This window comes from Drosophila elegans, unplaced genomic scaffold (assembly GCF_018152505.1).
Source record: "Drosophila elegans isolate 14027-0461.03 unplaced genomic scaffold, ASM1815250v1 contig_149, whole genome shotgun sequence".
Classification (NCBI taxonomy): domain Eukaryota; kingdom Metazoa; phylum Arthropoda; class Insecta; order Diptera; family Drosophilidae; genus Drosophila; species Drosophila elegans.
Genome location: NW_024545513.1, coordinates 19,052,043 through 19,079,242, shown reverse-complemented (window position 1 = coordinate 19,079,242; position 27,200 = coordinate 19,052,043). Strand labels below are relative to the sequence as shown.

Below are 27,200 nucleotides of genomic sequence, written 5' to 3'. Positions count from 1 at the left end.
ATTCTTGATCGTTGTCTCAAATTAAAAAAAAAAAGTCAGTTAAAAACAGTTTACGAAAAAAGATTTAAAAAAGAAAAATTTCTTTTATAATTTGATTAAAACCTATAAAACCAATAAATATTTATTTTGTCATTTTTCGTTAGAGAAGAAGAAACCAAGAATACGTACAACCCATTTAAACATGATTAAACATGAAATTACTTTATTTGAACTATGTATAAATGTACTGTATATATAATATGCATATATTAATGGTGTGGAATTTGCTGTGGAATATTCGCAATGAACACTAAAAACTAATCAGTGCTAAATACAACTTGGTAAAATCATATCATATCAAATATGGTGATGCGGACATAAGCTGATATCAATATGAAAGCAACAATTCATCAAATGTGTGCAAAAGATTCAATTAAAAAAAAATGATTTTATGTGGTATGTTCTATGTATGTATGCGGTATGATAAATGTATGTTTATGTATGTATATATATATATATTTATATATATAATGGAATATCTGGCTGAGTTTTACAACTAAGCTCCCTATATATGCGTAGCAGGCTCTGTTTATTAATGAATAATTCAAATTAAAATCACATCAAATTCGCTGAATGGAAGAGATTAAATGGCCAAGACGAGTGAGACAAGTCTATCTAATCTGCCCATCTCCAGTTCTCTCTCTCTCTCTCTCTCTCTCTGAACACGATTAAACCTATAGCATATATGTTACCTATCCTAAGGGATTCCTCAAGGCTTATAAAGGCCTATAAAGGTCTATTAGAAAAGAGAAATTCGAAACCGAGAGAGATGGAGAGATGGGCGACGGTTTATATGCTATCTATATCAACAATATACATATCCTAAATGGGAGCTTTATGATTTTGGCACAGCTTACACTCGAATGCTTGAGGGATGGCGTTGCGTGGCGTGGCTTGAATCGAATCAGGAATCAGGATAATGCCTTATACTAATAGGTGTCTTGGGTCAAGATTCTCTTGGAAACTAAAACTACAACTACAACTATAACTACAACTAACTAACTAACTAGCTAATACATATAATGTACTGAACCTTATCGGCTAAGTGAGTACAAATACGAATTGGAAGAGCGGAAAGGAAGCTACAATTGCCATTGTGGTTTGCTGTTGTTTAGGGTTCGAGCAGCTCGAACGCTATTACAATATATCTATAAAAAAAAATAGATCATAGTAAACGAGGATTGCACACACACTGAGATTATGTGGAGAGTAACTTATTAACGAATGGAAGATAGTGATCGAGGTGAGGGTTTCGTTTTCATTTCATGGGCCTTCGGTGGGTGGGTGTTTGGGTTCATTCTCCCCTTATCTCCCTTATCTCCCTTATCCTTAGTCCGTCACGCCCAGGTGGACCAGTTGCTGCATGGTGCGCTGCAGATAGGTGGGATCCGGAAACATATTGAACTGCGTCTTGTGATCCACACTATTCCAGATTACCACATCTTCGCGTCCGGTGGTCACCGATCGTCCAATCGAGAATAGCAGCCGACGATCGAAGGCGATCTTGAGGAAGCGCAACACCTTTCGCCCCAGTGGGCAGTCCGGCAAGTAGCAGATCCGTGGGAATCCCACGGCGAAGAAGGCACGACCCGGATGCGGATGCTCCTCCGTCTGCAGGCCCGATGCAATGCTTCAATTAAAATATATTGGTTTATTAATGACCTTTGCCAGAGTCGATTTAGAATTCACACTCACTCGTAGACAATCTGTATGGTGTTCTGACCCTCGTGTCCTGGCAGATTTTTGCTAATTATGCTCCAGGACATACTGCCAATGGGCTGATTGCCCACCTTCTCACCGTAAACGATTCCGCACACAGGGCACTCGATGAAGAGGTTCTAAAAGGTAGCATTAAAAATGAACATAAGTCAGGTTGTCTATGCCTCTATCTCCCTCTTATTGGGGGAATTTAGTGTAGTGCCACAGTGCTTACCTTGTTCATTTCGTTCTGCTGGGCAATTATCATCCCGTTGAGGCACTGCAAATGCATCAGGTGCTGGCAGCGACTCAGCGAGATGGCCGGATTCTGGGCGGAGTGCACCAGCTCCTCCATGCACATGGGACAGGGTTGCGCATTGGGCCACAGCGGTGGCTCCACCACCTTGACAAAACGCGATATCATATCGCTGGCCGGGTCCACGCCCACAATCGAACCGGCGATTGATTGCTGCTGCTGTTGCGCCTGCTGCTGCTGCTGCTGTTGCTGTTGCAGCTGCAACTGTTGCTGCTGTTGTTGCTGCTGCTGTTGCTGGCGCGGATGCAACGGCAATGGCGGCGGCACCGGTGCCCGTTCACCCAGCGACGATGGCGGCAGCGAGGGCACAAACACCTCATCGCTACCCAGCGAACAGTCAAGCAGATCGTTGACCGAAATGGCAAAGTTTCTGCTGCGCAAACTCTCCTTGCTCTCGTGACTGAGGTAAGTGGAGACGGTGTCCACGCTGGGTCGCCGGCGATGCGATTTCACGCTGTTCGTATCCGTATCCGAGGCACGCGTCCGCGATCTCGAGCGATGTGAGCCCATCCGACTGCTCCTCTGCGATTGCAGTGATCCCTCCGAGCAGCGACTGTGATGACTGTTCATCGAGGCGGTCAGCATATTCTTGGCGTGCGAGAAATGGGCATGCGACAGGTGATTTGCGTGATGCAGGGAGGCCGACGAGGAGGACGAACTGGCACTGGCCGCCGTCGCCATGTTCGTATGCTTGGTGCTGCTGCTAAAGATGTTCAGGTTGTTGAGTATCTGGCGGAGATTTGTGGTCGAGATTTCGCTATGCTTCTTCGGCGGTTTCCTGGGCGCCGTCTGATGATGCATCTGATGATGCTGCATCTGGTGCTGATGCTGATGCTGGTGTTGCTGTTGCTGCTGCTGGTGATGATGTTGCTGTTGATGCTGCTGATGCTGCTGCTGATGCTGCTGCTGATGCTGCTGCTGCTGCTGTTGCACTTGGTGGCTGGTGGGCAGTGGATGTTGCTGCCTGGTCATGGGCACTCTGTGCAAACTCTTGGTGTCGCCCAGCTTGGGCAGAGTATTGTACTGGCTGCTCCCGCTGGCGGAGTTCGACTTGAGTTGGTTGGCCTGCTGCGGCGTGAGTTTGACCAGTGGATACGGCGCCTGCTGGGTTCGCCGGATGCTGCGCATGGGTCCGCTGGGCTGGCGCAGCTGGGTGAGATTGCAAAAGTTGATGGTGTAGGGCAGGCCGATGTGGGTATTACACAAGTCCAAGGTTTGTTCGCCCTGCGGGAAAGTTCGAAAATACCAATTAGAACAGGTTGTTGCTAAATGGGTAACATGACTTGTATTATGTGATTATTACTATTTCAAATATAAAAACTTGGTACTATGATGCAAAACCTTACAAAAAAAGACTTCAAAATTAATTTTAAAAACAGTTCGATTTCTAAAAATTTTTATGATAAATGCATAAAAGCAGCAATTTTGATCTATTATATATTATTAACCATATATATATTTGATATCTGATAAAATGCAATTCCCAGAAACATACTTTAATCTTTTTTCATCAATTATTGATCATAATATTTATTTTTTTTACTTAGCATCAAAATAAAATTTAGAATATCTCGAGAAAATTCTGGAAAGTATTTCAACTTTCTTACAATCAACATTAAATTTCGAATAAATTTCGTATAAATATATTTTAGTATATCCGGGAACATGGCTCCTTGAAATTATCTTTGCTTTCTCATTCAATATCATAAAAACCCTCGCAATTGGAGCATAAAGTCTAAAGGAATTTCAAGCTTCCGAACACTTACTCTCGCCCAGGCGTCCTCGATGATGCACTGGACGTGCATGTTGTATGGCCGCCAGTCGTTGTTGCTATCGGCACTGCCGCCCGACCACTCCCACTTGGTGCCCTTGCCCGCCGGCGAGCTGGGGGCGTAGAACATCCTGCGCACGCCGATGGTGAGAAGCCCGGAGCCCGACGATTCCGCCTCCGATTCCTGGGTCATGGTGCGCACATTGACGTAGTACTGCTCCAGGCTGGGATCCGCGTCGCTCAGCATGACGCGGGTCAGCTTCTTGGCATGGGCGCGTTCCAAATGCTGCGAAACGGCCGGCGAATATGGCAACCACTTGCCGCCGCGCGACTCAAACTCCCAGACGCAGACGGCGTGGGCGTGGTTCACGGGCGGACCACCGGATCCGGTGGAGGACAAGGCCATGGTGCCACAACTGGAAGCAGCGGATCCTCCCCCCACAGAAACGACGGATCCGGGAATACTTCCCGCACTTCCAGCGCTGCTGGCCATCGCTGGAATTTATCCGTTTTCCCTGTGCTCACTCCATTTCCATTTCCATTTCGATTTCCAGCTCCTCCTGCTCTGTCTCTCTCTCTCCCTCTGTCTCTGTCGCTCGCGAAGATGGGCACAAAATAAACAAAGAAATTAAAAATGGTGGCCTGCGTTTGTTAGCCCTGTTTTTCCTCGGCTTTCATTTTTCCGGGTTTTCGCAGGCCACTTTTAAGTCACTCCGTTTAAGTTTTGTGTGACTTTGGCACTCGCGTTTAACGGTCACAATTGGTTTATTAAGCAATAAGCGCAAGCGCAGGGCGAGAAATTTTTTTTTTTGGACAGCGAGTTGGACAGAGACAACAGCGGAAAAACGCTAATAAAACCCAGGTTAAAATACCGCACAGAAAATACTGCACTAGAAACAGACACCAGTTGAATTCGCTAGTTTTAGGGCTGCATTCTTAACTGGTTTCTAGCTGGATCTAGCTATTATTAGAACTGAGCAATCGTGCTCACTTAACTTATAATAAAATTATGATATTAATGATTACCAGTTGAATGATCTAGTTATGTTAATCGCAACCTGGCTAGCTTTGAATATTTAATTTGTTTTCTGTTTCCCTTCCTAGCTTAATAATATATTCATTGATTTTATTCCATTTCCACATTTTAACCATAAGTCTATATGTAAGTCAACACAAAAAAAAAAAACCCAATTTCAAAATAAGTTTTTTTATAATGAAACACAATTTTATGAAAAAATAATGAATTCGTAATACATATTTTTGGGTTTGTCTCGATTCGCTTAATCATAAACAAAACAACCCCTTCCAAGAATGACGCACAAAACAATTTTTGATCCAGAATAATATCGCTCAAAAAATAAATCAAAATAAAAATATTTATTTTATGAGAGATTAAATAATACGCAATAACAATGATTATACTGCGACAATTTCTTTCTTCAATCATATTAATAATTATTGTATATAAATGTATTTATAAATGAAATCATGGAAATGTTAATGTGAGATTTCTGCAAGTTTTGATAACGTAAAGTATTATTGAGGGGGACAATTTTATAATTACAATTCTGAAGCTTGTATATATATTTGTTTCTCAAATGTCATAATAGTAAAGTTAAAAAAATAATAATTTGGATACTATTTTCTGTATCTTGCCAACTATAATAATAAATCGATTCAAAATATTATTGTTTTTATTCCTTTATATGTTTTTGCATGTAGAAAATTTTAGCTGCTTTGGGTGTTTTGCTAAATGTTTTGGTCACACCATTGACCAAAATCAAACTATCGATAGCGAATCAAAGCTTTGATGGCCAAGCCATCTCCTGTGCACCGTAATATTTGGGCAAACTATTCGGGCATTACGTATAATATTAGTTTTAAGCCTCTATTACAAAAAAATTTTATTTTACTCTTAATGAAAAATGTTAAAAGTATATACTATCGAATACATTCTTAAAAGTATCGCCCATCTCGAACATAAGCTTTATCGATTTCTCATCGATAGGAGCGTAGGTCTTACCACCTCTAGAAACTGCCCGTTTCCTTTCTTTTTAATTTCCACGTTTCCGGTGAGTGCATGTGCTCCGCGAACTCCGCTTGAAAATTGTACTTAAAATATCTCTTTTTTAATATACTTGCAGCGAGTATTTCGATACGTTCGTGGTCGTGTTAGTCCCAGGTAATTGCTACAAGAAGAAATCTGCATAAAATTAAGTGGCCGGCGAAAAATTGTGCAAAACCCTTTTTTTTATATATATTTTTTTTTAATGTGGGGCTGGAAGCCAACTAAAAGGTGCTACTTGAAAATACAAAGTGTAAACAACACATGGAGTGGATATTATATACCACAAAACCTTTTTATTCGGTGAAATAAGACAAATTAAAACTGATTTTAACAAAAAATGTGCGATGCGGCATGTTGATGTATGGGTGTGCGTGTGTGTGTGTGTGTTGTGTAAAAGTGTTCATTAAAACTTAAAAAAAACTGGAAACTGCTTAAAATGAAGTAAACTGAACTAAATTTAATAAAGCACTACAGTTTTATTGAGATATGCAGTAAAAGTATTGGTTGTTTACACCCCCGTGTCACTCACACACTCACAACATGGTTTTTTTTATTTCTTTTTTTTTCTATTGTACTTGATGTTTTGCACGTGTTTTGCTGGCCAACCAAATTTTCAGCCTGTTTGTGTGATTGACAAGTTTAAACCTAATGGTTGTCTTTATTTTCTTCTAGCAACTAAGCTAATTTCGGTAGAAACCTTTGAAACAACTGCTTGAAAATGGTTGTCAAGAAGGTAAGTAACACCTACTATGGTGGTTTAATAAACAATTAATGTTATTCGTGTTTCAATCACAGCCCAGGCCAAAGAAGAAGCCAGTGACCAAGAAGGTAGCTCCAGCTCCTCTGGCGGTTAAGAAGCCCGTGGTCAAGAAGGTCGTCAACCAGCTGTTCGAGAAGCGGCCCAAGAACTTCGGAATCGGTAAGTTATACATTTCCTTTAGTTCAATGGGTTTTAAAAAGTTTTTAGATCATTTATATAGCTTCAGCGTTGCAAAATTCTTATAACTATTGAAGTAATAAAATTTTTCTTGAAACTAATGGGAGCCATGATTGGGCTCAAGTTAATAGATAGATTATTTAATAAAGTTGTAACATTTTTACAGGCCAGAATGTGCAGCCCAAGCGCGATCTGTCCCGTTTCGTTCGTTGGCCCAAATACATCCGGGTCCAGCGGCAAAAGGCTGTGCTCCAGAAGCGCCTCAAGGTCCCGCCGCCAATCCACCAGTTCAGCCAGACTCTGGACAAGACCACCGCCGTCAAGCTGTTCAAGCTGCTGGAGAAGTACCGCCCCGAGTCGCCTCTGGCCAAGAAGCAGCGATTGAAGAAGATCGCCGAGGCCAAGGCCAAGGGCAAGGATGTGGAGCCCAAGAAGAAGCCCAGCTACGTGTCCGCCGGCACCAACACGGTCACCAAGCTGATCGAGCAGAAGAAAGCCCAGCTGGTTGTCATCGCTCACGATGTTGATCCTCTGGAGGTGAGTTTTTTTTTTTTTTTGTTGGAGTCTACGGCACTTCAATCAAATTTGCACTTCCACGTTTCTCGATGATTGTTTTGAAAATCAATTAATTATCTCTGGAGATTGTGGAACTGCATGTTTTTATGGTTTTATCTCTCGTTGCTATGATGTAAACTTTTGAATTTCTTCAACCGAAGGGCTTCCCGCTCTCTTTTGGGCGGGAAGCTTGCCATGTGGAGAATTGACGCCTGAATTTTTAATTCCTTGAAAAAAATGTGTGCAAACCAGAGCTTAATCTTTGGGCTAGTTGCTAAGCTAAGGTGTTTTGTAATACATCTCAGTTATATCTATGATTTAAATAAACAGTTAAGGAGTTGTTTAAGGTTTACATTTCATTGCAGTTAGTTGTGTTCTTGAGGCCAAGCACATTTTAATAATTGATTAATAATTTTCACACACTAGATAAAAGTACTTTTATTATAGATTTAACCATTTTGAAATGAAGAAGAAATAAGCCTTGCTTAGTTTGAACTTAGTATATACGAACTAAGCTACATTGCTTGTAACAAGCCAAGAGATTGAGCTTATGATCAGCACAGCGCTTAAGAGCCAAGGAATTAAGGGCAGCGTAATAAAACCAGATACCCAGAACACCCCGACCACGTGGTTTTTTGAAGACAACCCAACTAATGTGCATTTTTCGTCTCTCTTTCTGTGCTTTTCAGCTGGTCCTCTTCCTGCCCGCCCTCTGCCGCAAGATGGGCGTGCCCTACTGCATCGTGAAGGGCAAGGCTCGTCTGGGTCGCCTGGTGCGCAGGAAGACCTGCACCACCCTCGCCCTGACCACCGTCGACAACAACGACAAGGCCAACTTCGGCAAGGTTCTGGAGGCCGTGAAGACCAACTTCAACGAGCGCCACGAGGAGATCCGTCGTCACTGGGGCGGTGGCATCCTTGGCTCCAAGAGTCTGGCCCGCATCTCCAAGCTGGAGCGCGCTAAGGCCCGCGAATTGGCCCAGAAGCAGGGTTAAACCAATCTGCGGCTGATTTGGGAGAGTTTTATAAGTACACAAGATGGATGAAATGATTTGGGCGATGTGCGTCCACTGATTTTGATAACAAATAAACATTTAAGTGTACAATTTTTTTTTGTTTTTTTTATCTAAGTGTCTGTGAGAAGTGCTTGGACGAGTCGATTTCGCATCGGCGTTCAATAAATCTAAGTTGTATCCCCCCATGTAACGCATTGTTTTCCGCCGAGTACACTCAAAGATGGGTTCCAAATTGGCTGGGGAACCTAAATTTGTGCCTACTAGATGAGCTGTGTATGCTATGGAAGCGTTTTGGATATCCCTTGGATATGATTTCAAATAATTACACTCTGAGAAGCACGAGTTTAATCTGATGAGACAATTTTTGTCGCTGTCTGCTGACCCTAAATAGTTTTTTCTTTCAGGAAAGTTCTTCAGCTTCCGGTTGATACTTATTACTGGGTTTTTTTTTAACAATAACAATTAATATGTAACATAATAATCAAATGGAGTCCCAGGAGTTTAAAAAGATCTTTCTGTATAATTTATGTAAGGAGTTCTTGCGATTCAAGGTTGCTTCTTCATCTCTCTTAGCTTTTAAATAATAAAATTATTTAAATTAAAACCATTTATCGATATTTATAATGAAAACAAGTGCAACGTTGATCTGGCATTACAATCGGTAATCGGCGATGAATTTCCAGTACCTACGATTGTAATCGGCGATAAGTTTAAATTGTTAAGTTTATATTTATATTTTATTTAAAAACCAATTAAAACAAGGGCGAACAATAAGGCGTCATTAAATTTTGGAGCGTTCGGTCTTAATTCCCAATTTGCTGCTCTGGATGGCCTCGTTCAGGATGCTCAGCACCATGTCCACGCGCTCCACGGTGGCGTTTTCGCCCATTAAACCGATCCGAAAGACGTGCTCCACAGTGGGTCCCAATCCGCCGCTGATCTCCACGCTGTACCTGAAAATATTTGAAGTTTAAATTAAGATTTTGTAAAGTAAAATTTAAAAATGAAATTAGATCTTAAATAATCGATATATAATGGTTTTTAATTTTTAGATCTTACGAAGATTAGTATTTTAAAAAACTATTTTATGTATTTGTGATGTTTTAATGTATATAATAATATTAATTTTTGATTTTAGTATGGTTATCAAGTTTTAGTCGAAATAGGTTGTTTTAAAAAGAATCGGCTTAATTTGAATATATTATGTACAAAATATTTTATTGCTAAGAACAATAGCTTGCAATACTCACTTGCGCATGGCGTATTCCGCTACCTTTCGCCAGTCCACTCCAAAGGGCACCTTGATCGTGTTCACCGTGGACAGCCGCTCGTCCTCCCGCTGGACGAACATCTCCAGTCCCAGCTCCTCGATGCCCAGTTGCAGCCGCTTGGAGCACTCCTGATGGCGCCGCACCACCGCCTTTAGACCGACGGCACAAAAGTGGGCCAGAGCCTCGCGCAATCCGTACAGCAGGGTGGAGGATATGGTGTGATGATAGATCCGGGGGGTGCCATAGCAACCCCAGTACTGGCCGATCAGCAGGATGTCGAAGTAGTACACCTTCGGCTTGGTTTTGCGCTTCCGGATGCGCGTTAGGGCGCGTTTACTGAACGAAATGGGCGTGAGTCCGGCCGGACCGCCGAGGGATTTCTGGGAGCCCGTGTACGCCACATCCACCTTCCACTCGTCCATCAGGAATTCGGCACCGCCCAAGGAAGCCACCGTGTCCACGACCAGGAAGCAATCGTACTTGCGGCACAGTTCGCCCAACTCTCGGATAGACTGCTGCATAATGCCCGTGGAGGAGTCGCCCTGGGCAATGAAGAAAACGCGTGGTCGATGGGCCTCGAAGGCGAATGTGATCTCGTCGAGACTGAGGGCTCTGCCGAAACTCGCCTCCACGTAGTGGACTTCGGCCCCGTAACGCCGGGCCATTTCACCGGCCCGATGGCCCCAAACACCCGTAATGCCCATGAGCACCACATCGCCATCCTCGATCAGATTGCACAGAGCGGCCTCCATTCCCGAGTGGCCAGCACCACTGATGCACATGGTGGCATCATTGAGGGTCTGAAAGATGTACTTGATGCCCTCCTTCACCTCGTCCATAATCTGTGGATTGCAAGGTAAATACAAATTTAATTATTAAAGAGAATTGAGTGTGGTTGAGTTTACTCATAAAAAAAGAATTATGACATTAACCCCTTAATTTAAGGAATAAGAACTAAACATGACCTTAAAGTTGAGCCTACCATATAAATGTAGAAAAACATGTAACATATTATCCTTAATTTCCTGATGTCAAGGAATTTTCTTTTCTGAGTGTAATGATTTGTTTTAGAAAAAAAATATTTTATTATACGGTTCAAATATATATACATTATAAGTGCATATTAGTTGAGTTGCCAGTTAAAAATCATCAGAATGTCTTGTTTCAACTGTAAGATCTACATATAAGCAACAAACTATTATACCACATAGTATAAAAGATGGGGTGCTTTCAATCCATAGATCTGTGACCCATCTCGGTAATTGTATCTCAATGTTTCACTTAGTCCCGATAACGTAAATAGAGCACTCTCAGTACAGTGAGGCTTATGTTTAGAAAGTCAAAGCTAAACAATGTTAAAATATTCTTTTCTGAGTTATTACAGCTGAAACCCCTTTTTAAATACCCTTTTCTTAGCATAAAGACGAAGATAAATAAATAAAAATAGAAAACAACACATAAGAATTAGAATTAAATAAGGTATAGGTATATGTTGTTGAAAATAAATATATAATACTTAAATCTCTGATTTTAAATATTAAAAAAGATATGAAAAACTAGTTACTTAAATTGAATCATGTTAGGTACACAGTGCTCTCATGTTTTTTTCCTGTGTAATACGCACCTGTAGGCACTCGGGATGCATGTGGCCCAACACCGGGTTGCTCATGGCCTCCAGGACGCGATGGGAGCAGTTCGAGGGTCCCGGACCCATCAGCGTTTTGCTGGGCACATACAGCGGTCGCTTGAGGACGAGCGGTGGCGGTACTTCCATTTCACCGACTTTCTGCCTTCTACCTTCTGCTCACTGCTCTCTGATTTCTGTTTTCTGTTTACGTAACCAGATCTCTGTGTTTATGATTGCCTTATCGCCTAATCCGCTGGAGCAGGTGGACTTCGTCTTGGGTAATTTCGGGTGTTAAATGGATGAGGCGGTGTGTCTCGCTGGCTGGCCAAGATCTGACTGAAACGCCGCCCGGGCTGCTGGCCACTTTATAGCTCTCCGGGTTCGCAGCTTATCGCCGCAATATTGCCGATGAACGCACTTGAACAAGCGGTAAATGATGCGCTCTCCCGCTTATCAAGAATCAAGATCGGGAGCAACTGCGTCGTTGATGGCACAGGAAAAAATATCTTTAAAAATAATAATATAACCAATTACAAACAAAAAATAATGTCTATCAATATTTTAAAAATAAAACCATTGATGGGGTACAGGCGATATTTATTTTCTTTTAAATTTGTAACGTCCATAATCACGTCTTAAATTTGAAAATTTACATTGTATAAATACAAACATATATATTTGGGTGGTTGTAAGCCGTTAAGTTATAAAGAATACAAAATATAATCTTAATTAAAGTACCATTCTACTTTAATTTTGTGTTTGTTTCCTAACCAACTCCTATTTTTATTTACTTACAAAAGGTAGAATATTCTATTAGTTATTTGTTTATTTTCAGTGTATTCCTGCTGATTCTTTGGATGGCCTTCGGAAGGTTGGCGGGCCATACTCATTGTGAAATACAAATTCAGCAATACAAACCTTGGAAATGCGTGCGTATTCTCTATATAGTAGTTTTTGTTTTTGATGCTAGAAGAATCTGCAGAGAGCTGTGATATTTAATGTTAAATACTCCCAACGACGTTTGCTGATAATCGTTTGTAACTAAATCTTGGCGGCCCTCCTTTCCCCGCCAATTTTTCCAGCTTCCGTTGATGGAAATGTTGTGACCAGCAGGTCATCGACAATAAAATGTCGAATTATGTGCCCAATAACATTAATTACCTTTGCAGTTGTGGTGAAATTGTGCGACTAAAAACAAATCATAACACAATATTCTTTGAGAAATTGTATTTTGTTTCAATCAAAAAGTGTTGAACTCGCACAAAAAAACAAAAGTTATAATATTTAATTTTCAGATTTTGAAATTAACATTATTCACCGCCTTTATTTTTAATTTCTGCACTGCAATTTTCTACATACAGTAACATAGTGTTGTAAATATGTTATACTACTTTTATTTTAAGCAGATACATTAGAAATTTAAAACAAATATTAAAAACATTTTTAAGGGGCAAACCTATAACTACTGTTGGTTGTTGAATGAAGTGTTTTCAATAAAAAGTTTTATCTATGTAAAAGCGTAACTCTTTTTATGTTGACAAAGGTTATGAAGCTTTTCTGATTTATAAAATGTTTACATTTTATTTGAATTGAATGATTTTAGTGTTCATCCTTTGCTTAAATAAAAAAAAAATGATATTAGAAGATTTAAAGCTGTAGTTAGCTTTGTTTATAATTGAGAATCTCTCAGTGTCATTCAAATTCTTTTTATTGCTCTCTTTAATTAGGTTTCTTTGTTAAGTATGGTTCCAAATAAGCTTTAGCAAATTTATTTATTCACAAAAGCTCATTTCCCAGCAGGCATCCTGAGTCCTGAGAGCAAAAGCTCAACGATTCACGGAAAAGTTTGAATGGGACATGACACGAGAGTTGAGTTTAACATTTGCGTCTACTGACTTCGATTTCCGACTGAGGGATGCTGTAATCTCCGCAAATTTTATATTCGTTATATTCCTGAAGACGACAAGAGACGTGCTGTATGAAAATAATTTTCTTAATAAATAATTCCCAAAATGTGTTGAGCAAAAAACTAGTTAAATCGTCTTCGCCACTTGCTAAAAACAACAAATGTGCATAACTACAATTAACGTTTAACAATCTTCAGTTTAATATGCATATGTTCGCGTGTGCGATGCGCATGACATACATAAATACCAACAAAGTCCCTAAAAATCGTGTTCCTACTCAATGGATTTTGTGGAGCTCTATAAACTCCTTTATACACATTTGTATAATGTAAAACCTCGTGCTGAAAATACGCAGTCAATAAATAAAGTCTGCCCACTGTGTGTAGATAAATGGATATATAACCCATGTTTAAATGAAGTTTTTCATGTGCCGCCCAATATTTAATCTGAGGTCCAAAAACGAAGTGTGACTTGGATTTAGAAAGTTGTTACGTCCAGTTTTAACCTTTCATTAAGTCAAAGAGTGTTATATTGAAAATCATGGGGAAGTCAACCAAAACGTGAATTAATAATATAAAAACAAAAACAAGTTATATAATTACAAAACTAAAGTTTTAAAACTGAAAACTTATCCACCCATTGAGTTGACACCCACGCATAAAATTCAGTGTCAAGTGTAAAACATACAACAGCTTCAGGTGGGCGGGATTCGAGGACAGTATCTCCACCCTCCCCCACACCAAATAATAAAATTAAAAATTGTATACATGTACTATCAGGACAAAATCATTGAGCAAATTTGATTGTTTTTAAAAAGTTACATTTCCAATTCGAAAAAAGTACGGCCCCCTTAAAATATATCTGTAGATCCGCCTTTTGTAGCTATATAAGTTATACGCAAGCGCTCTATCCAAACAAAAAAAAAAAAAAAAACATCTCCTTTTTTTTTAACAGAAACGCAACAGAAATCGCAACAGTAACAGCAGCAGCAGCAGCAGCAGCGGCAGCAGCATCCGGTTAACAGGGCAGAAGTTGCTCGCGAAGCAGAAAAGCTCGCTACATTGCGGTTCAACGTAGAACCCACGACCCACAACCAACAACAACCTACGTGCCTATGAGTGGGCGAGTTGGTGTACATGTCTGGCAATGTATTTGACAGCCTTTCCCTTTTGGCCATTGGTTTGCTTTGTGTGGCTCTGTAAGTATTGCACTTGGAAATGATTCGTTTGGGGGAGCACTGTTAACGCCCACGCAATGTCCATGGTCCATGGTCCATACACACACAGCGAAAACTAACCATACCACATGAAAAATAACATACATATATATGTAACCACTTGTAACATTTCTCTTTTGAGCGATATAATAGCTACATTTAGTTTAATTAACTCTAAATTCTCTACTAAGGATTGCATTTAAAGTGCCATTTAAGTTTTGAAGGCCATTCTCATAAAACATGTCTTGGACAATGTTTTTTAATTTGATTTGCTTCTGTAGGTTATATTTTAATTAATCATTTACTGTCAATTTCATATTTTTTTTATACTAAGGAGTGGTCACATAACAATTTGTAACATTAAAATTATTTATTTATAAATAACCAAGTGGGGCGGGGTCTAAGCTGTTATAGGATAACAAAAAAAAGTAGTCAAAGTAGTCTTCTTTATTTACTGTATATATGTTCATAAAGTATTAAACTCCTAAGAAATTTTTATTTTTTTTATTTTTACAAATTTTTTTTTACATACATATTAAGGTAATAGTTTTCGCTAAGGGGATAAATGCACCATAACAAGAATTGAGTTTAAACTAAAAGGAATATTTTTTGGAGTAGGTCTCGGTCTTGGCGACTTAACCAAACTTGCTGTGAAACGTAATGCGCCCCATTATGGAGTTCAACCGACAAACGCACTGGGTCGTTGGGATTGGCATAAGCACAAGCAGTTGAACTCGGATGCCAGAGTTCCGGGTCACTTAGAGACGGAGACGGAGAACGAGAACGAGAAGGAGTCTCGAGAGGATCAGCTGTCCGAGGAGTTGAGCAAGTTCGGCGAGAAGCTCTTTCCCGTCTCCAACTATCCGCCCTATCAGAATCACCATAACGAGGACAGCCAGGAGGTGCATCACAGTGGCGAGGGACGAGTGCCCACAATGGAGTCGCCGCCAGTGCCCTCCTCGAAGGCGCGAGCACCTGGCGGGGGCGCCACCTCCAGCGACACGCCCAAATTCCGGAACATTGGGGCGCAGAAGAGTCGCACGGAGATCGTGGGTCAGAGGGAAGTGGATCGAATCGGTTCCCGTGGCCGGGATGGATTCATAGGTGGGCCGAGCAACAAACAAAAGCCCTTCCGCGTCAACATGGCCGTCCTCGTGCAGGACGATCCCAGCCAGCCGGGCGAGACGTATGCCAATTGCCAGAACTCGAACGAGAACTCGGGCGAGAATGCGGCGTGCAACAACGAGGAGGATTCGATGCCCAATTTGCAGCGAGACTGCGAAAAGACGGGTCTGCATGTGATGTGCCCGCGGACCTTTCGCTGCATCAGCAAGTACTGGCTGTGCGACGGCGACGACGACTGTGGCGACTACTCGGATGAGACGCACTGCGGCGCCAGGACGAACTGCACCGACGATCAGTTCGAGTGCCTGAACGGATTCTGCATTCCGAGGACGTGGCTGTGCGATGGCGAGAACGACTGCAAGGACTTCTCGGACGAGTCGCTGTGCAATCGCACCAGCTGCACGGACGAGCATTTCACCTGCAACGACGGCTACTGCATCTCGCTGGCCTTTCGCTGCGATGGCGAACAGGACTGCAACGACAACTCCGACGAGATGAAGTGCGCGGCGGTGATCAACAGTTGTCCGGAGGGGGAGTTCAAGTGCCGCGGCGGACTGGGCGGCGCCGGCGGGCCCAGTGGCCAGTGCATCCTCAATCGGTTCCGCTGCGATGGCGACAACGACTGCGGCGACTGGAGCGACGAGGAGAACTGCCCACAGAAGCCGTCGCTGTGCACCTCCAACGAGTACAAGTGCGCCGATGGTACCTGCATCCCCAAGCGCTGGAAGTGCGACAAGGAGCAGGACTGCGACGGCGGCGAGGATGAGAACGACTGCGTCAGTCTCAGTTCGGAGCACCCCCTGACCTGCGGATCCGACGAGTTCACCTGCAACAATGGTCGCTGCATTTTGGTAGGTCGAACATAACCCCATAGATCTCTAAATACACCTCACACCGAATCAAAATTTCTTGTTTTTGAAAAAAAAAACTTCCTTTAAAAAAAGTTAGGGCCATTTTTATCATCATTTAATAAAAAATGTATCCCAAAATCAAGTAATTTTGTTATCTGAGTCTAGAAAGAACACCCTTTGACCTCTAAATCCACTTAAAATAAATTTACACCACTTTTCGAAAATTCCCCAAAGAAATTAATTCTTTTTCTGAAACCAAAAACAAATTTCTAGATTTTAGCAATTTTTTTCTAAACAGTGTTTTTAAATCAGGTGAAGTTAAAAACAAGTAAAAAGTTAAAAATTGTAATTAATAAAAGAAAGGTTTACCATAAAAACAAAAAAAGAATTAGGATACATAGGTCAACAATTTGAAATAATAAATACGTCATCAACAAACATGTCACCTTTTTTTATAAATATTTCTAGCCCTAAAATGCCCTACTTATTATAAATATTTTTTTACATTTTAAAAACTAATTAATTATATTTAGTAAAAGGCTTACTTTTGTTTAAGTTTAATGGGGTTATGCCATTGCGGATAAAACTAGGGCGAATTTCTTGTTTGTAGGGTTAACTTTAATTTGAGTGTAGGAATTCCAATTGATCTCTATTATTTTATTTTTATTATTTTGCTTTTTTTATTCTCCTTCTAGAAAACCTGGCTTTGCGATGGTTATCCAGACTGCACGACTGGAGAGGATGAGGTAGAGTGTCACCTACAATGCGACCTGGGGCAGTTTTTATGCCCGACAAAACAGAACATTACAAATCTTAAGTGAGTATTGAGTAATTTCTTGTCAAGCTTTTAAATCAAATAATATTATTTTGTCAAACAATTTGTATCTTATCATAAAAACAAAAATTAAATAAATAAAACAAATAAGTTTATGTTTTAAATTTTTGAACTGGAATCGTATTTGTTAACTTCTTAAAAAAAACCCATTGGTGGACATCTAACTGGTGATAAATGTATTCGAAATTTGATAAGAACATTTTTTTCTTTAAAAAACGAACACAAAAAATGTAATTAAAATTTTTTTTAAATACTCCTCTTAGGGCTATTTTACACTATACTATGTAATATAATTCTATAATGATTTGCTATTGGTATCACCTGTGTTCCCCAGAATTTGTGTTCATCAGAAGCACATTTGCGATGGCCACAACGAGTGTCCTGCCGGCGAGGACGAGGCGGACTGTCCCAAGGAGCGGAAGTGCCCGGAGCCCAGTCCATGTGAGCAGCTCTGCATTGAGACCCATGCGGGTCTGGATGAGTGTGCCTGTCGACTGGGTTATGTGATGGACAAAAACAAGGTCAAGTAAGTGGAAAGAAACCGTCTTAACTCGCACCATCCAAAACTGATTGAGTGTTTTTTTTTTCATCATCATTGTTCTCCAGCTGCACGGACATCGATGAATGCCAGTACCTGACCAGTCCGGTTTGTTCGCAGAAGTGTCACAACACAATGGGCTCCTTCAAGTGCTCCTGCGAAACGGGCTACATCCTGAGGCCGGACTTGAGGTCCTGCAAGGCACTGGGCGGGGCCATGACCCTGCTGGTGGCCAACCGATGGGACATTCGTCGGGTGACGCTGAGCAACAATCGCTATACGGCCATTGTGAAGGGACTGCACAACGCCATCGCTTTGGACTTCCACCATCGCAAGGGACTGATGTTCTGGTCGGACGTGTCCACCGACGTCATCAAGATGGTCTACATGAACGGGACGAGGGTGCGGGATGTCATCAAGTGGGGCCTGGAGTCGCCGGGTGGCATAGCGGTGGACTGGATTCACGACTTGCTCTTCTGGACCGATTCGGGCACACGCCGTGTGGAGGTTTCCAACTTTCAGGGCAACCTGCGCACGGTCATCGCCTCCTATGACCTGGACAAACCTCGTGCCATTGTGGTGCATCCGGGCGAGGCACTGGCCTTCTGGAGCGACTGGGGACCCAATCCGAAGATCGAGCGTTCCTACATGGACGGCAGCCAGCGGAAGGTGATCATCTCGAAGGGTGTGACCTGGCCCAATGGCCTGGCCATCGACTTTCCCAACAGCAAGATTTACTGGGCCGATGCCAAGCAGCATGCCATCGAGTGCTCCAATCTGGATGGCACCGATCGGAACAAGGTGCTCAGTGACCATCTGCCACACCCGTTCGCGTTGACCCTGTTCGAGGACACCATGTACTGGACGGATTGGAACACCAAGACGGTGTCGGCAGCGGACAAAATAACGGGCAAGGAATTTCGAGCGGTGCACGAGAACTTCCATTTCCCCATGGACATCCATGCCTATCATCCTGCCCGTCAGCCGGAGTACGCCGATCGTTGTCAGAAGGATCGTCGGGGATTGCGAGGAGGTTGCTCCCATTTGTGTCTGCCGAACAAGACCTCCAGGAGGTGTGGCTGTCCCATTGGTCTCTCCCTGAAGGAGGATGGAAAGACATGTAAGAGTACGGCGGATAAACTGGTACTGGTGGCCCGGCGAAAGGACATCCGATTGAGGCACCTCAAGAACAACCAGGCCGATCCCAACGAAGTGGACATGATAGTGCCCCTGGACAACCTGAAACACGCCGTCGCCCTGGATTGGTGCAGCGACACGGACTTCATCTACTGGACGGACGTGGAGCGGAGCACCATCAACAAGGCCCATCTCAATGGGAGCTATCAGCAGCGGGTGGTCCACTCCAACTTGGTGTCCCCCGCGGGCTTGGCCCTGGACTGGATCACCGATAAGCTCTACTGGACAGACCCAACAACGAATCGCATCGAAGTCGCCACAACGAACGGAAAGATGAGGACACTGCTCATTTGGGAGAAACTTTACAAGCCACGGGATATCGTTGTCAACCCAATTGGTAAGTTGAGTACATTTTCATTTGTCAGTACTTTTATTACAATAACTGTTGGGGAGTACCTAGATATGTGCCCTATACCTAGGTATGTACCCAGTTAACTAAATGTGGTACTTATTAGCTCACATTGGTAATCAAATATATGACCCATCATTTACCTGACCTAGATACTGATTTTTATATACATTTTACAAAAAAGCTGAGCTAGGTATTTAGATACTAAAATATATATTCGTTTAAATTAATAAAAATAATTTAGGTACCACTGCAACTTTAACATATATGGTATATTTTAATTGATTATTTATTTTAAATATATTCCTAATCAGACATAAATACCCTAAATTATTAAAAATGTTAAGCTACAAAATATTTTGTACCTTATCTGAAACTTTTACCGAACGTAAATACTTAAAAAAAACCTATATAGTACCTAACCTAGGCTCTTAACACTCGTACCTTTCCCAACACTGATTGTAATTTATATTAACATAAATCAAAGTTTTCCATGAATGGGTCGAAAACGCTTTATTTTCAATTCCAAACTCTTTACAAAAGTTGTTCTAGTTATTGGGTTAATAACAATAACTTAACTTCTATACATATTTTCGTATTTCTTCCTATCCAGATGGCTTTATGTTTTGGTCGGATTGGGGTGACGATCCCATGATTGAACGTGCCAATATGGACGGACATGACCGCGTTATTATATCATCGAAAAATTTAATTTTTCCCAATGGACTGGCGATTGATTACGAGAAGAGTAAACTCTACTTTGTTGACGGTGGCACAAAAACATTGGAGTACATGAACTTTGATGGCAGTGGCCGCCAAGTTATTATAAGTAAGTGATTTACTTTTTTATATCTACGAGTCTTCGTTCAAACAAAAAACAATTTATAGTTTTATCAAAAGGTTTTTGTTTAAAAAAAATATTGCTTTAATTTTTTGTAGTACATGTTTTAACTTATAAAATTTAGTTCATTTCACACGAAGATCACAACTTTCGGTTTGCTTATTAAAATATTTATAAATGGTTTTATTAAAATAAATTTATTTTCAAAACATATATACAATTTTTTGTTTTTGAATAATAGCTCTAAAAAAAATAATTCATTTCACAATTACTTCAATACTTATTAATTGTGAAATAAACAAAATATATTGTGCAAACCTTGTCTTTTAAGACATTTAAAACATTTTTTTTCATTGCAGTTTTTTTTTAACACAATTTATTTAAATACCTTTTTAGTATATATATTAAGAAGAAAGAAAACGCTAATTTTTTCTTGTTTTATTTTTTAAGTATGTTATTTTTAGATCCACCTAGTAATAAATTAATTAATAAATCCTTAAAATAATGTCGGGGCTCATGTTATATATCTTATAATATCACAATTTGTTTGCTTATATTTTCTTAACAAATACCTGTCTTTAAACAGATGGACTTGGTCATCCCTTCGGCTTGGATGTGAGCGAGGGCCGTGTGTTTTGGACGGATTGGGATACCAAGTCAGTGATGAGCGCCGACAAGCTGACGGGCAAGGAAACGAATGTGATTATTGCGAACAGTACGGATCTGATGGACATCCGGGTGTTCCATCGCACACGGAGGCGCATCTTCAATGCGTGCGACAAGCTGAACGGCGGATGCTCGCACCTGTGCCTGCTCAATCCCACCAGCTACACGTGTGCCTGCACCGTGGGCGTCCAGCTGAAGGAGGATCGGCACACGTGCTCCGAGGGACCCTCCCAGTACATACTGTTCGCCCACAGGATCGACATACGGCAGATATCGCTGGACTTTGATCACCTGATCGATGTGGTTCTGCCACTGCCGCCCATTTCCAATGCAGTGGCCCTGGACGTGGACAGGCAGACGGGTAACATCTTCTGGTCGGACACCATTGAGAACGTGATCATGAGCTCCAGTCCCGATGGTCTGCATGTGCACAAAGTGGTCGGCGATAGCCTGGAGAATCCGGACGGCCTGGTGGTCGATTCGATTGGCCGGACCATTTACTGGGCCGACGCGGGTCGTCACACCATCGAGGTGGCCAGCTTGGATGGCAGCAATCGGCATGTGATCGCCTACAAGGATCTGGAATCGCCGCGCGGCCTGGCCCTCGACTACGAGGCTGGCCTATTGTTCTGGACCGACTGGGGCCACAATCGCAAGATCGAGCGCTCCCACTTGGATGGCAACGAGCGGTCCCGCATCGTCACTGCCAATCTGGGCTGGCCAAACGGACTGTCGCTCGATTTGAAGAGTAAGCGAATCTACTGGGTCGATGCACGCCTCAAGAGCATTGACTCGTGTGATTATACGGGCAATCAGCGCAAGTTAATCATGTCCTCGCTGCATCATCCGTATGCGTTGGCCCTTTCGGAGGATAGCATCTATTGGACGGACTGGAAGTCGAAGGCCTTGCACATGACCGAAAGACGCAACATTACGGCAAAGCGGGACATAATCACCAATATCGACGGACTGATGGACATCAAGGTCATCTATCAGGATCAGGCGATGGTCGAAAATGTCTGTGGTCGCAATAACGGTGGCTGCTCGCACCTCTGTCTCCGCAATCCATCTAATTTCTCCTGCCAGTGCCCCATTGGACTGCGATTGCGTCAGAATAGCACTACGCAATGCCAGAATTTGCCAGAGGTAAGAGTTAATGGTGCAAACGCTGATCATAAATAGAGTACGGTATTCAAATATTCAACATAAATAATAATATTTTAAGAGAAATTTGTATGACATTTAAATTTGTCTTTTAAAACATAATAGGACCGATTTCTCAAAGTCATGTTAAGTTTTAACATTGAGTTAAATAACTCTTTCGGAAATATTTACTTATTATTCAAGAAACGTTTGTTGTTCAATTTAAGTTGGATTATTTCAACTTCTTAGGACCGGATTTCTCAATGTCATTTAAAATCCTACCCATTGATTTTAATTACTGTATTTTACATTATTCAAGGAAAGGGTTTTTTTATATTAAAATTTAAACTTTTGAAGACAGATTTTTCAATGTCATGTCAAGTCCTTAATATCGAGTTAAATAACTGTTACAAAAACGATTACTTTTCAATATTGGAATTGGTATTCCGAACAATTTTACTTAATAGTCAGTTAAATCAACTTAATAATGCTTGTAATTTAAATTTTAAATATATTTTATTCAGTTAAAATACATTGGTTCAATTATAAACTATGCTTTAATTGCAAATTTGTTTGTTGGATGTTATTATAGGATTATCTTCTAATCGCCTTGCGCTCTGGAATTGGCATGATTTCTTTGAATTCTGGAGATTTTATGGACGTCGTTTTGCCCATAAATGGCGTTCATGGAGCAGTTGTCCTCGATTACCACTACCGAAGAAACTTGCTCTTCTTTGCCGATGTGAATCTGGACGTCATTCGGAGGGTTAACCTTTTGAACTTGACCGAAAGCAAGGTGATTGTGGGCACGGATGTGCTAACGCCCAACGGAATTGCTGTCGACTGGATTGCGGACAACCTATATTGGTCGGATACCGATCGCAAACTAATCGAAGTATCTCGTTTGGATGGAAGCTCTCGCAAAAGGATTGTCGAGGATAATTTGGGTGACCCGCGCTCACTCATTGTACATCCTAAGAAAGCGTACGAATACTATTCAATCCGCATTTTGTAGTCCTTATTATTATATTTGCATTTCATTCATATCGTATCTCTGCAGCTATTTGTTCTGGTCAGACTGGAGTTCACCAGCAAAAATTGAACGTAGCTACTTGGATGGTTCAAATCGAACCGTTCTGATTACTTCTGGAATCGGTTTTCCAACAGGCCTGACAATTGATTTTAGGTGAGTTAATCCATTGGAAAATTCTACTTTTCTGGCCATTATATTAAAACCACTACAAATGTGTTTAATGTATTACACCATCTTAAACAATAGAGCTACATTTTAGAAATAATCATCTGGTAGATGACTCAAATTTTCTGTTATTTTAATCGATGGTGGCAGTAAAATAATATTTATGCCCACACCTGAAAAAAACATAAAATAATGAAATTATGGATAACACATCCTTAAGTGAAATAATAATTTAAGGAGCAAGCCCATAATTACTTTCATATTTTATTTAAGGAATATGGTCCATAATTTTTTGATATATATTTTTTTTTTTTTTAGTGTACAATCCCTACAAAAACAATGAATTACAATGCAAAACTTAAAAAATTTGTAAGAAAAATAAGTAGGGTATTCATAGAAATTGCATTTTCAGTTCCAAGAGATTCTTAAAAAATTTATTTATTTTTTATTAAAACCAGTAATCGGCGATTACTTTGGGCCGATGCTTTGGAGGACAACATTGGCCAAGTGGACTTCAATGGGAAGCGCCGTCAAACGATTGTTCCATACGCACCGCATCCATTTGGCCTGACTATGGTGAGTAAATATATTATATAATTGGGATATAAGAGAAATGGATATACTAATGCTTAACCGTTCTGAACTAAAGTTCGACAGTAGTATATACTGGACCGATTGGTACAACAAATCAGTGTACCGATCCCAGCGCCTGCCACGAACTGGATTCGGGAATCCCTTCGAGGTGCGTGATGCCCTCAGTGGAGCACTGGATATCCGTGCCGTTTCGCTGAGCCGGCAGCCCAAGAGTTGGAACCACTGCGCCCAGGACAACGGAGGGTGCACCCATCTCTGTCTCTATCGCTATGTGGACTACGTGTGCGCCTGCCCCGACATTCTGGATGCCAAGGAGGCGGCATGCTCGACCAAGCCCAAGGTTTTGGTGCATGCCAGCTTGGAGAACGACCAGCTGCTGGAGTACTCGGACGAGTCCACCGATGATTCCACGCCCACGGAGCAACTGGGCGATGTCGGTAACCAGGATGGTGATAATCACACGAAAAAGAGCGACCAGGAACGGGAGTTCTTCGTCCTGGTGGCACTGGGCGTGGTCATTGTTATGGTTGTCATCATAATACTCGTGATTTTCAGTAAGTGCCTATCATTATATTATTAATATTATTATATAACAAACTTGTACTTGCAGTGCTGGCCTTCAACACGAGCAAGAAAAAGAACAAACGCAACTCCCGCGGTTCCAGTCGATCAGTATTAACCTTCTCGAATCCAAACTATAATGTCGATGGAACGCCAATGGAGCCCAAGACGAACATATGGAAGCGTTTCAAATACGACAAGTCTCATGTAAGATATGGCGTTTATAGTATAGTATTTGTGGTAGTAATTACTACATATGTATGTACTTTTTGGTCGACAGGAACGAGCAGGGGTCTATGAAGAGCGCAGTCTTACCACGGAGACGGCTTCCTCGAGCCTTTTTGTTCCGACGCCATCGCCCATGGCGTCGCCCTCAACAAAAACAATCCAACTGACAACGCTCTCGACTATCACATAGCTGGCATAAATAGTTCAAAAGGCCCTCCATAAGGGAAAAGGTCCTTAAAAGCAAACGATCGATCGATCAGTCGATCAATCTACTCGATACCGACTCCTGCAGTTTGGATTCTTTGATTGTAAATGTGTGTGTGTGTGTGCGTGTGTGTGTGAGTGTGTGGAAGCAAACTGTTTTTAATTTTTGCCCAGCAACAACAAATTCAGTGAATCAGTTAACTTTTGTTTGGTTTTTTTTTTGTTTTTTTTTTTACAAGTGCATCCATGTCCTGTTAAAGCTCGAAAGGGGATTTAAGATAATACGAAATATATTATATTATATGATATATTATTCAATTATGTAATCCATAAATTATTTTCCTATTTTCTAACAATAGGTAATAACTATTAAGTAATTCGGGTGCTTCGACTTTGAACAAAGAAATATCCTACTACTACTGGGCGCATTTTTTTTTTTCTTTTGATGATAACCAATTGAAATGTCCATAACTTGGTTTACATACATATTAATCTGTTTGCCAATGATAAAATCATTGTTAAAACCAAACATTAAAAACACAAAGGAAGTGTGGAAGTTTTTAAAGAGATTTCCCTCGCAGAACTATGTCGAAAAACTACTGTGCGTCTGTAAGCCAAATTAAAAGGCTAGCTCTTATATTATAAGTGCTAGACCGTCGATCTAAGTCTGTATGAAAAATTGTACAACATAATTAATAATGAATGTTAATGAGGCGTCAATGTTTTTTTTTTTTCAAAGCCCAAGAATGTAAGCACCGTTCGGTTAAGTGGTTAACACAAATGTTATTAAACTGGTTTAGCTAAAAAATAATGATGATAATGATGATTTTCACAACATGAAGACCGCGGGCTTAATTCCATTCAGGGCTTCAGCAAGATATCTGGCAACTTAAGTTTTCTATCAGTGTTTGTAAATATATTTTATGCTTGCAGATGTATGAACTATTAAATACACAAAAAAAGCATTCTTGTATTTGCTCAACAAATTTGAGACAAAATAATTTTCTGTCTTTCTTGGTTTGGGACCCATTAGCCTGATCTTACTTTATAAGATCTAATCAACAACAGGTAGGTGAAAAATAAAGGGTTAACAACCATAGACTATATAATGTTTACCTTCGACTGTGCAGGACAATTTTATGGTTTTTGAAATACAACTTTTTTCTTTGATTTTATTGTAGTGGCTACCTATACAAAACTTTTATCAAAATTTGTTGGATAACATCGGTGGACAATTGTGGTAATATATGTAAAATTACTAAATGTCGGTTTCTCTACTCTTTAAGTATACAATTTCTATATACATATGTACCTTACGAATGCAAGTTAAGTCTTAAAAGGATTACAAGAAATTCAGACATTTTAAATTGTCTTAAAATTGATTTTTATTTTGATTTACAAATTCCTTTTAAATTTGCATTAAAATGATTTAAATTAGTGTTTCCCTTTAATAGATTTATATAAACTTAGGCTAAAACTGGGCATTTCAAATGCTTTTACAACTGCTTTCGCTTGCCATATAGAAAGGAAAATCAAGAGGAACTTCCTAAAAGCTTTATCAAGCCTTGCTAAAGCTCAAGTGTGCTTTGTTGTCCTTAAAGCACATGATGTTGGCAACAAAGATTTCCTGTTAACTAAATTGTTCCCATTGTAATATTTAAACGGTTAAAGGGATTGGAATGGCATTTAATTTTCGAAATTCACCGTGGCAGTCCAACAGGACATTCGACCGAGGGTACTGTGACCTGTAGGTCAAGCACATTGGCTTGCCGGCAAAAGCTCGTCTTCTACTACATGATGTGAAAATCAGGTCAACGCTCCAAGAAAACTTTTTTCATGACCGAACATGTAAGGAGTTTGCAGTTTTCGAGACAGCTTGATCGAAATGCGATCGGGTAATTATTCGGCCTGCACTTCACACATCTTGTCTTAATTTAATCTTATTTGAATTGCAAAATGCACAAAATGTATTTTATTTTTTTAATATTTGTTATTTTTAAATTAGTTAAGCTAAAATAACTAAAATAATACCTAAGGATATACGTGCTAAGCTTGCTTAGATCTTAAACCACTTTCAGGTACTTTTTAAATTCCACAACAAAAACGTAACAGAAGCTAAGGGTCTCATAATTGTAATAGAAACTATGTACATACATGGTTCTATGGCGACAAAAAGGGTTTTTTCGCAAATGAACATGAAATAAAAGGCGTGCGGACTTAATTGCAACATGCTTTGCGCATGCCGAATACAAACTATGCCAGCGGCTATTGATGCTGCATTATATAAAGCATGTCACAACGTGCAGCACTTTTAATACGGAAAAGTCCAAAAAGCGATGAGAATGTCAGACTTTCGGTGTTCGTCCATACCAGGAAAATAATAGTTTTCGTATATACCCGTAAGCTAACCGTGATAATAAAAATGTTTCGAAAAACACAAGCTCTATTA

At 40.7% G+C, this 27,200-nt stretch overlaps 4 protein-coding genes across 5 annotated transcripts; 2 read left to right on the top strand and 2 right to left on the bottom strand.

Annotated features, from left to right (window-relative positions):
• Window positions 1–174: 174 nt before the first annotated feature.
• On the bottom strand, window positions 175–4,683 carry LOC108138566 (protein deltex). Its single transcript, XM_017260846.2, has 4 exons — window positions 3,820–4,683; window positions 1,973–3,277; window positions 1,735–1,877; window positions 175–1,669 (listed from the first exon to the last, which is right to left on the bottom strand). The coding sequence occupies exons 1-4, from the start codon at window positions 4,315–4,317 to the stop codon at window positions 1,369–1,371; spliced, it is 2,247 nt and encodes a 748-aa protein (XP_017116335.1). The 5' UTR covers window positions 4,318–4,683; the 3' UTR covers window positions 175–1,368.
• A 1,195-nt stretch (window positions 4,684–5,878) lies between these two features.
• On the top strand, window positions 5,879–8,487 carry LOC108138559 (60S ribosomal protein L7a). Of its 2 annotated transcripts, none has more exons than XM_017260831.2 (5): window positions 5,879–6,006; window positions 6,565–6,625; window positions 6,688–6,811; window positions 6,996–7,366; window positions 8,074–8,487. In XM_017260831.2, exons 2-5 carry the CDS (start codon window positions 6,611–6,613, stop codon window positions 8,377–8,379), a joined length of 816 nt encoding a protein of 271 aa, XP_017116320.1. In that variant the 5' UTR covers window positions 5,879–6,006; window positions 6,565–6,610; the 3' UTR covers window positions 8,380–8,487. The 2 variants fall into 2 exon arrangements, with proteins under 2 accessions (XP_017116320.1, XP_017116321.1); XM_017260832.2 differs by having other exon boundaries at window positions 5,985–6,002; window positions 6,563–6,625.
• A 631-nt stretch (window positions 8,488–9,118) lies between these two features.
• LOC108138558 (3-hydroxykynurenine transaminase) lies at window positions 9,119–11,643 on the bottom strand. The gene is made up of 3 exons (XM_017260830.2): window positions 11,296–11,643; window positions 9,651–10,513; window positions 9,119–9,353 (listed from the first exon to the last, which is right to left on the bottom strand). The coding sequence occupies exons 1-3, from the start codon at window positions 11,443–11,445 to the stop codon at window positions 9,182–9,184; spliced, it is 1,185 nt and encodes a 394-aa protein (XP_017116319.1). The 5' UTR covers window positions 11,446–11,643; the 3' UTR covers window positions 9,119–9,181.
• Window positions 11,644–13,183: 1,540 nt separating this feature from the next.
• Window positions 13,184–25,719, top strand: LOC108138549 (low-density lipoprotein receptor-related protein 4). The gene is made up of 14 exons (XM_017260820.2): window positions 13,184–13,274; window positions 14,160–14,403; window positions 15,040–16,397; window positions 17,093–17,214; window positions 17,567–17,758; window positions 17,839–19,304; window positions 19,930–20,145; window positions 20,744–21,969; window positions 22,559–22,950; window positions 23,027–23,152; window positions 23,623–23,740; window positions 23,814–24,312; window positions 24,369–24,526; window positions 24,600–25,719. Exons 2-14 carry the CDS (start codon window positions 14,352–14,354, stop codon window positions 24,735–24,737), a joined length of 6,063 nt encoding a protein of 2,020 aa, XP_017116309.1. The 5' UTR covers window positions 13,184–13,274; window positions 14,160–14,351; the 3' UTR covers window positions 24,738–25,719.
• Window positions 25,720–27,200: the final 1,481 nt, after the last annotated feature.

What these genes read in the sequence shown, in the direction of transcription:
- LOC108138566 (XM_017260846.2), bottom strand. Translation starts at nt 4,317, where the DNA reads ATGGCCAGCAGCGCTGGAAGTGCGGGAAGTATTCCCGGATCCGTCGTT. An exon ending in TCGAGGACGCCTGGGCGAGA is followed by an intron (nt 3,278 to 3,819) that starts GTAAGTGTTCGG and finishes ACTTTCCCGCAG; the next exon opens with GGCGAACAAACCTTGGACTT. An exon ending in AGCAGAACGAAATGAACAAG is followed by an intron (nt 1,878 to 1,972) that starts GTAAGCACTGTG and finishes GCTACCTTTTAG; the next exon opens with AACCTCTTCATCGAGTGCCC.
- LOC108138559 (XM_017260831.2), top strand. An exon ending in GCCCAAGAACTTCGGAATCG is followed by an intron (nt 6,812 to 6,995) that starts GTAAGTTATACA and finishes ACATTTTTACAG; the next exon opens with GCCAGAATGTGCAGCCCAAG. An exon ending in ACGATGTTGATCCTCTGGAG is followed by an intron (nt 7,367 to 8,073) that starts GTGAGTTTTTTT and finishes TGTGCTTTTCAG; the next exon opens with CTGGTCCTCTTCCTGCCCGC.
- LOC108138558 (XM_017260830.2), bottom strand. Translation starts at nt 11,445, where the DNA reads ATGGAAGTACCGCCACCGCTCGTCCTCAAGCGACCGCTGTATGTGCCC. An exon ending in TGCATCCCGAGTGCCTACAG is followed by an intron (nt 10,514 to 11,295) that starts GTGCGTATTACA and finishes TGCAATCCACAG; the next exon opens with ATTATGGACGAGGTGAAGGA. An exon ending in GCGGAATACGCCATGCGCAA is followed by an intron (nt 9,354 to 9,650) that starts GTGAGTATTGCA and finishes AAATATTTTCAG; the next exon opens with GTACAGCGTGGAGATCAGCG.
- LOC108138549 (XM_017260820.2), top strand. Translation starts at nt 14,352, where the DNA reads ATGTATTTGACAGCCTTTCCCTTTTGGCCATTGGTTTGCTTTGTGTGG. An exon ending in ACAATGGTCGCTGCATTTTG is followed by an intron (nt 16,398 to 17,092) that starts GTAGGTCGAACA and finishes TTCTCCTTCTAG; the next exon opens with AAAACCTGGCTTTGCGATGG. An exon ending in TGGCCGCCAAGTTATTATAA is followed by an intron (nt 20,146 to 20,743) that starts GTAAGTGATTTA and finishes GTCTTTAAACAG; the next exon opens with ATGGACTTGGTCATCCCTTC.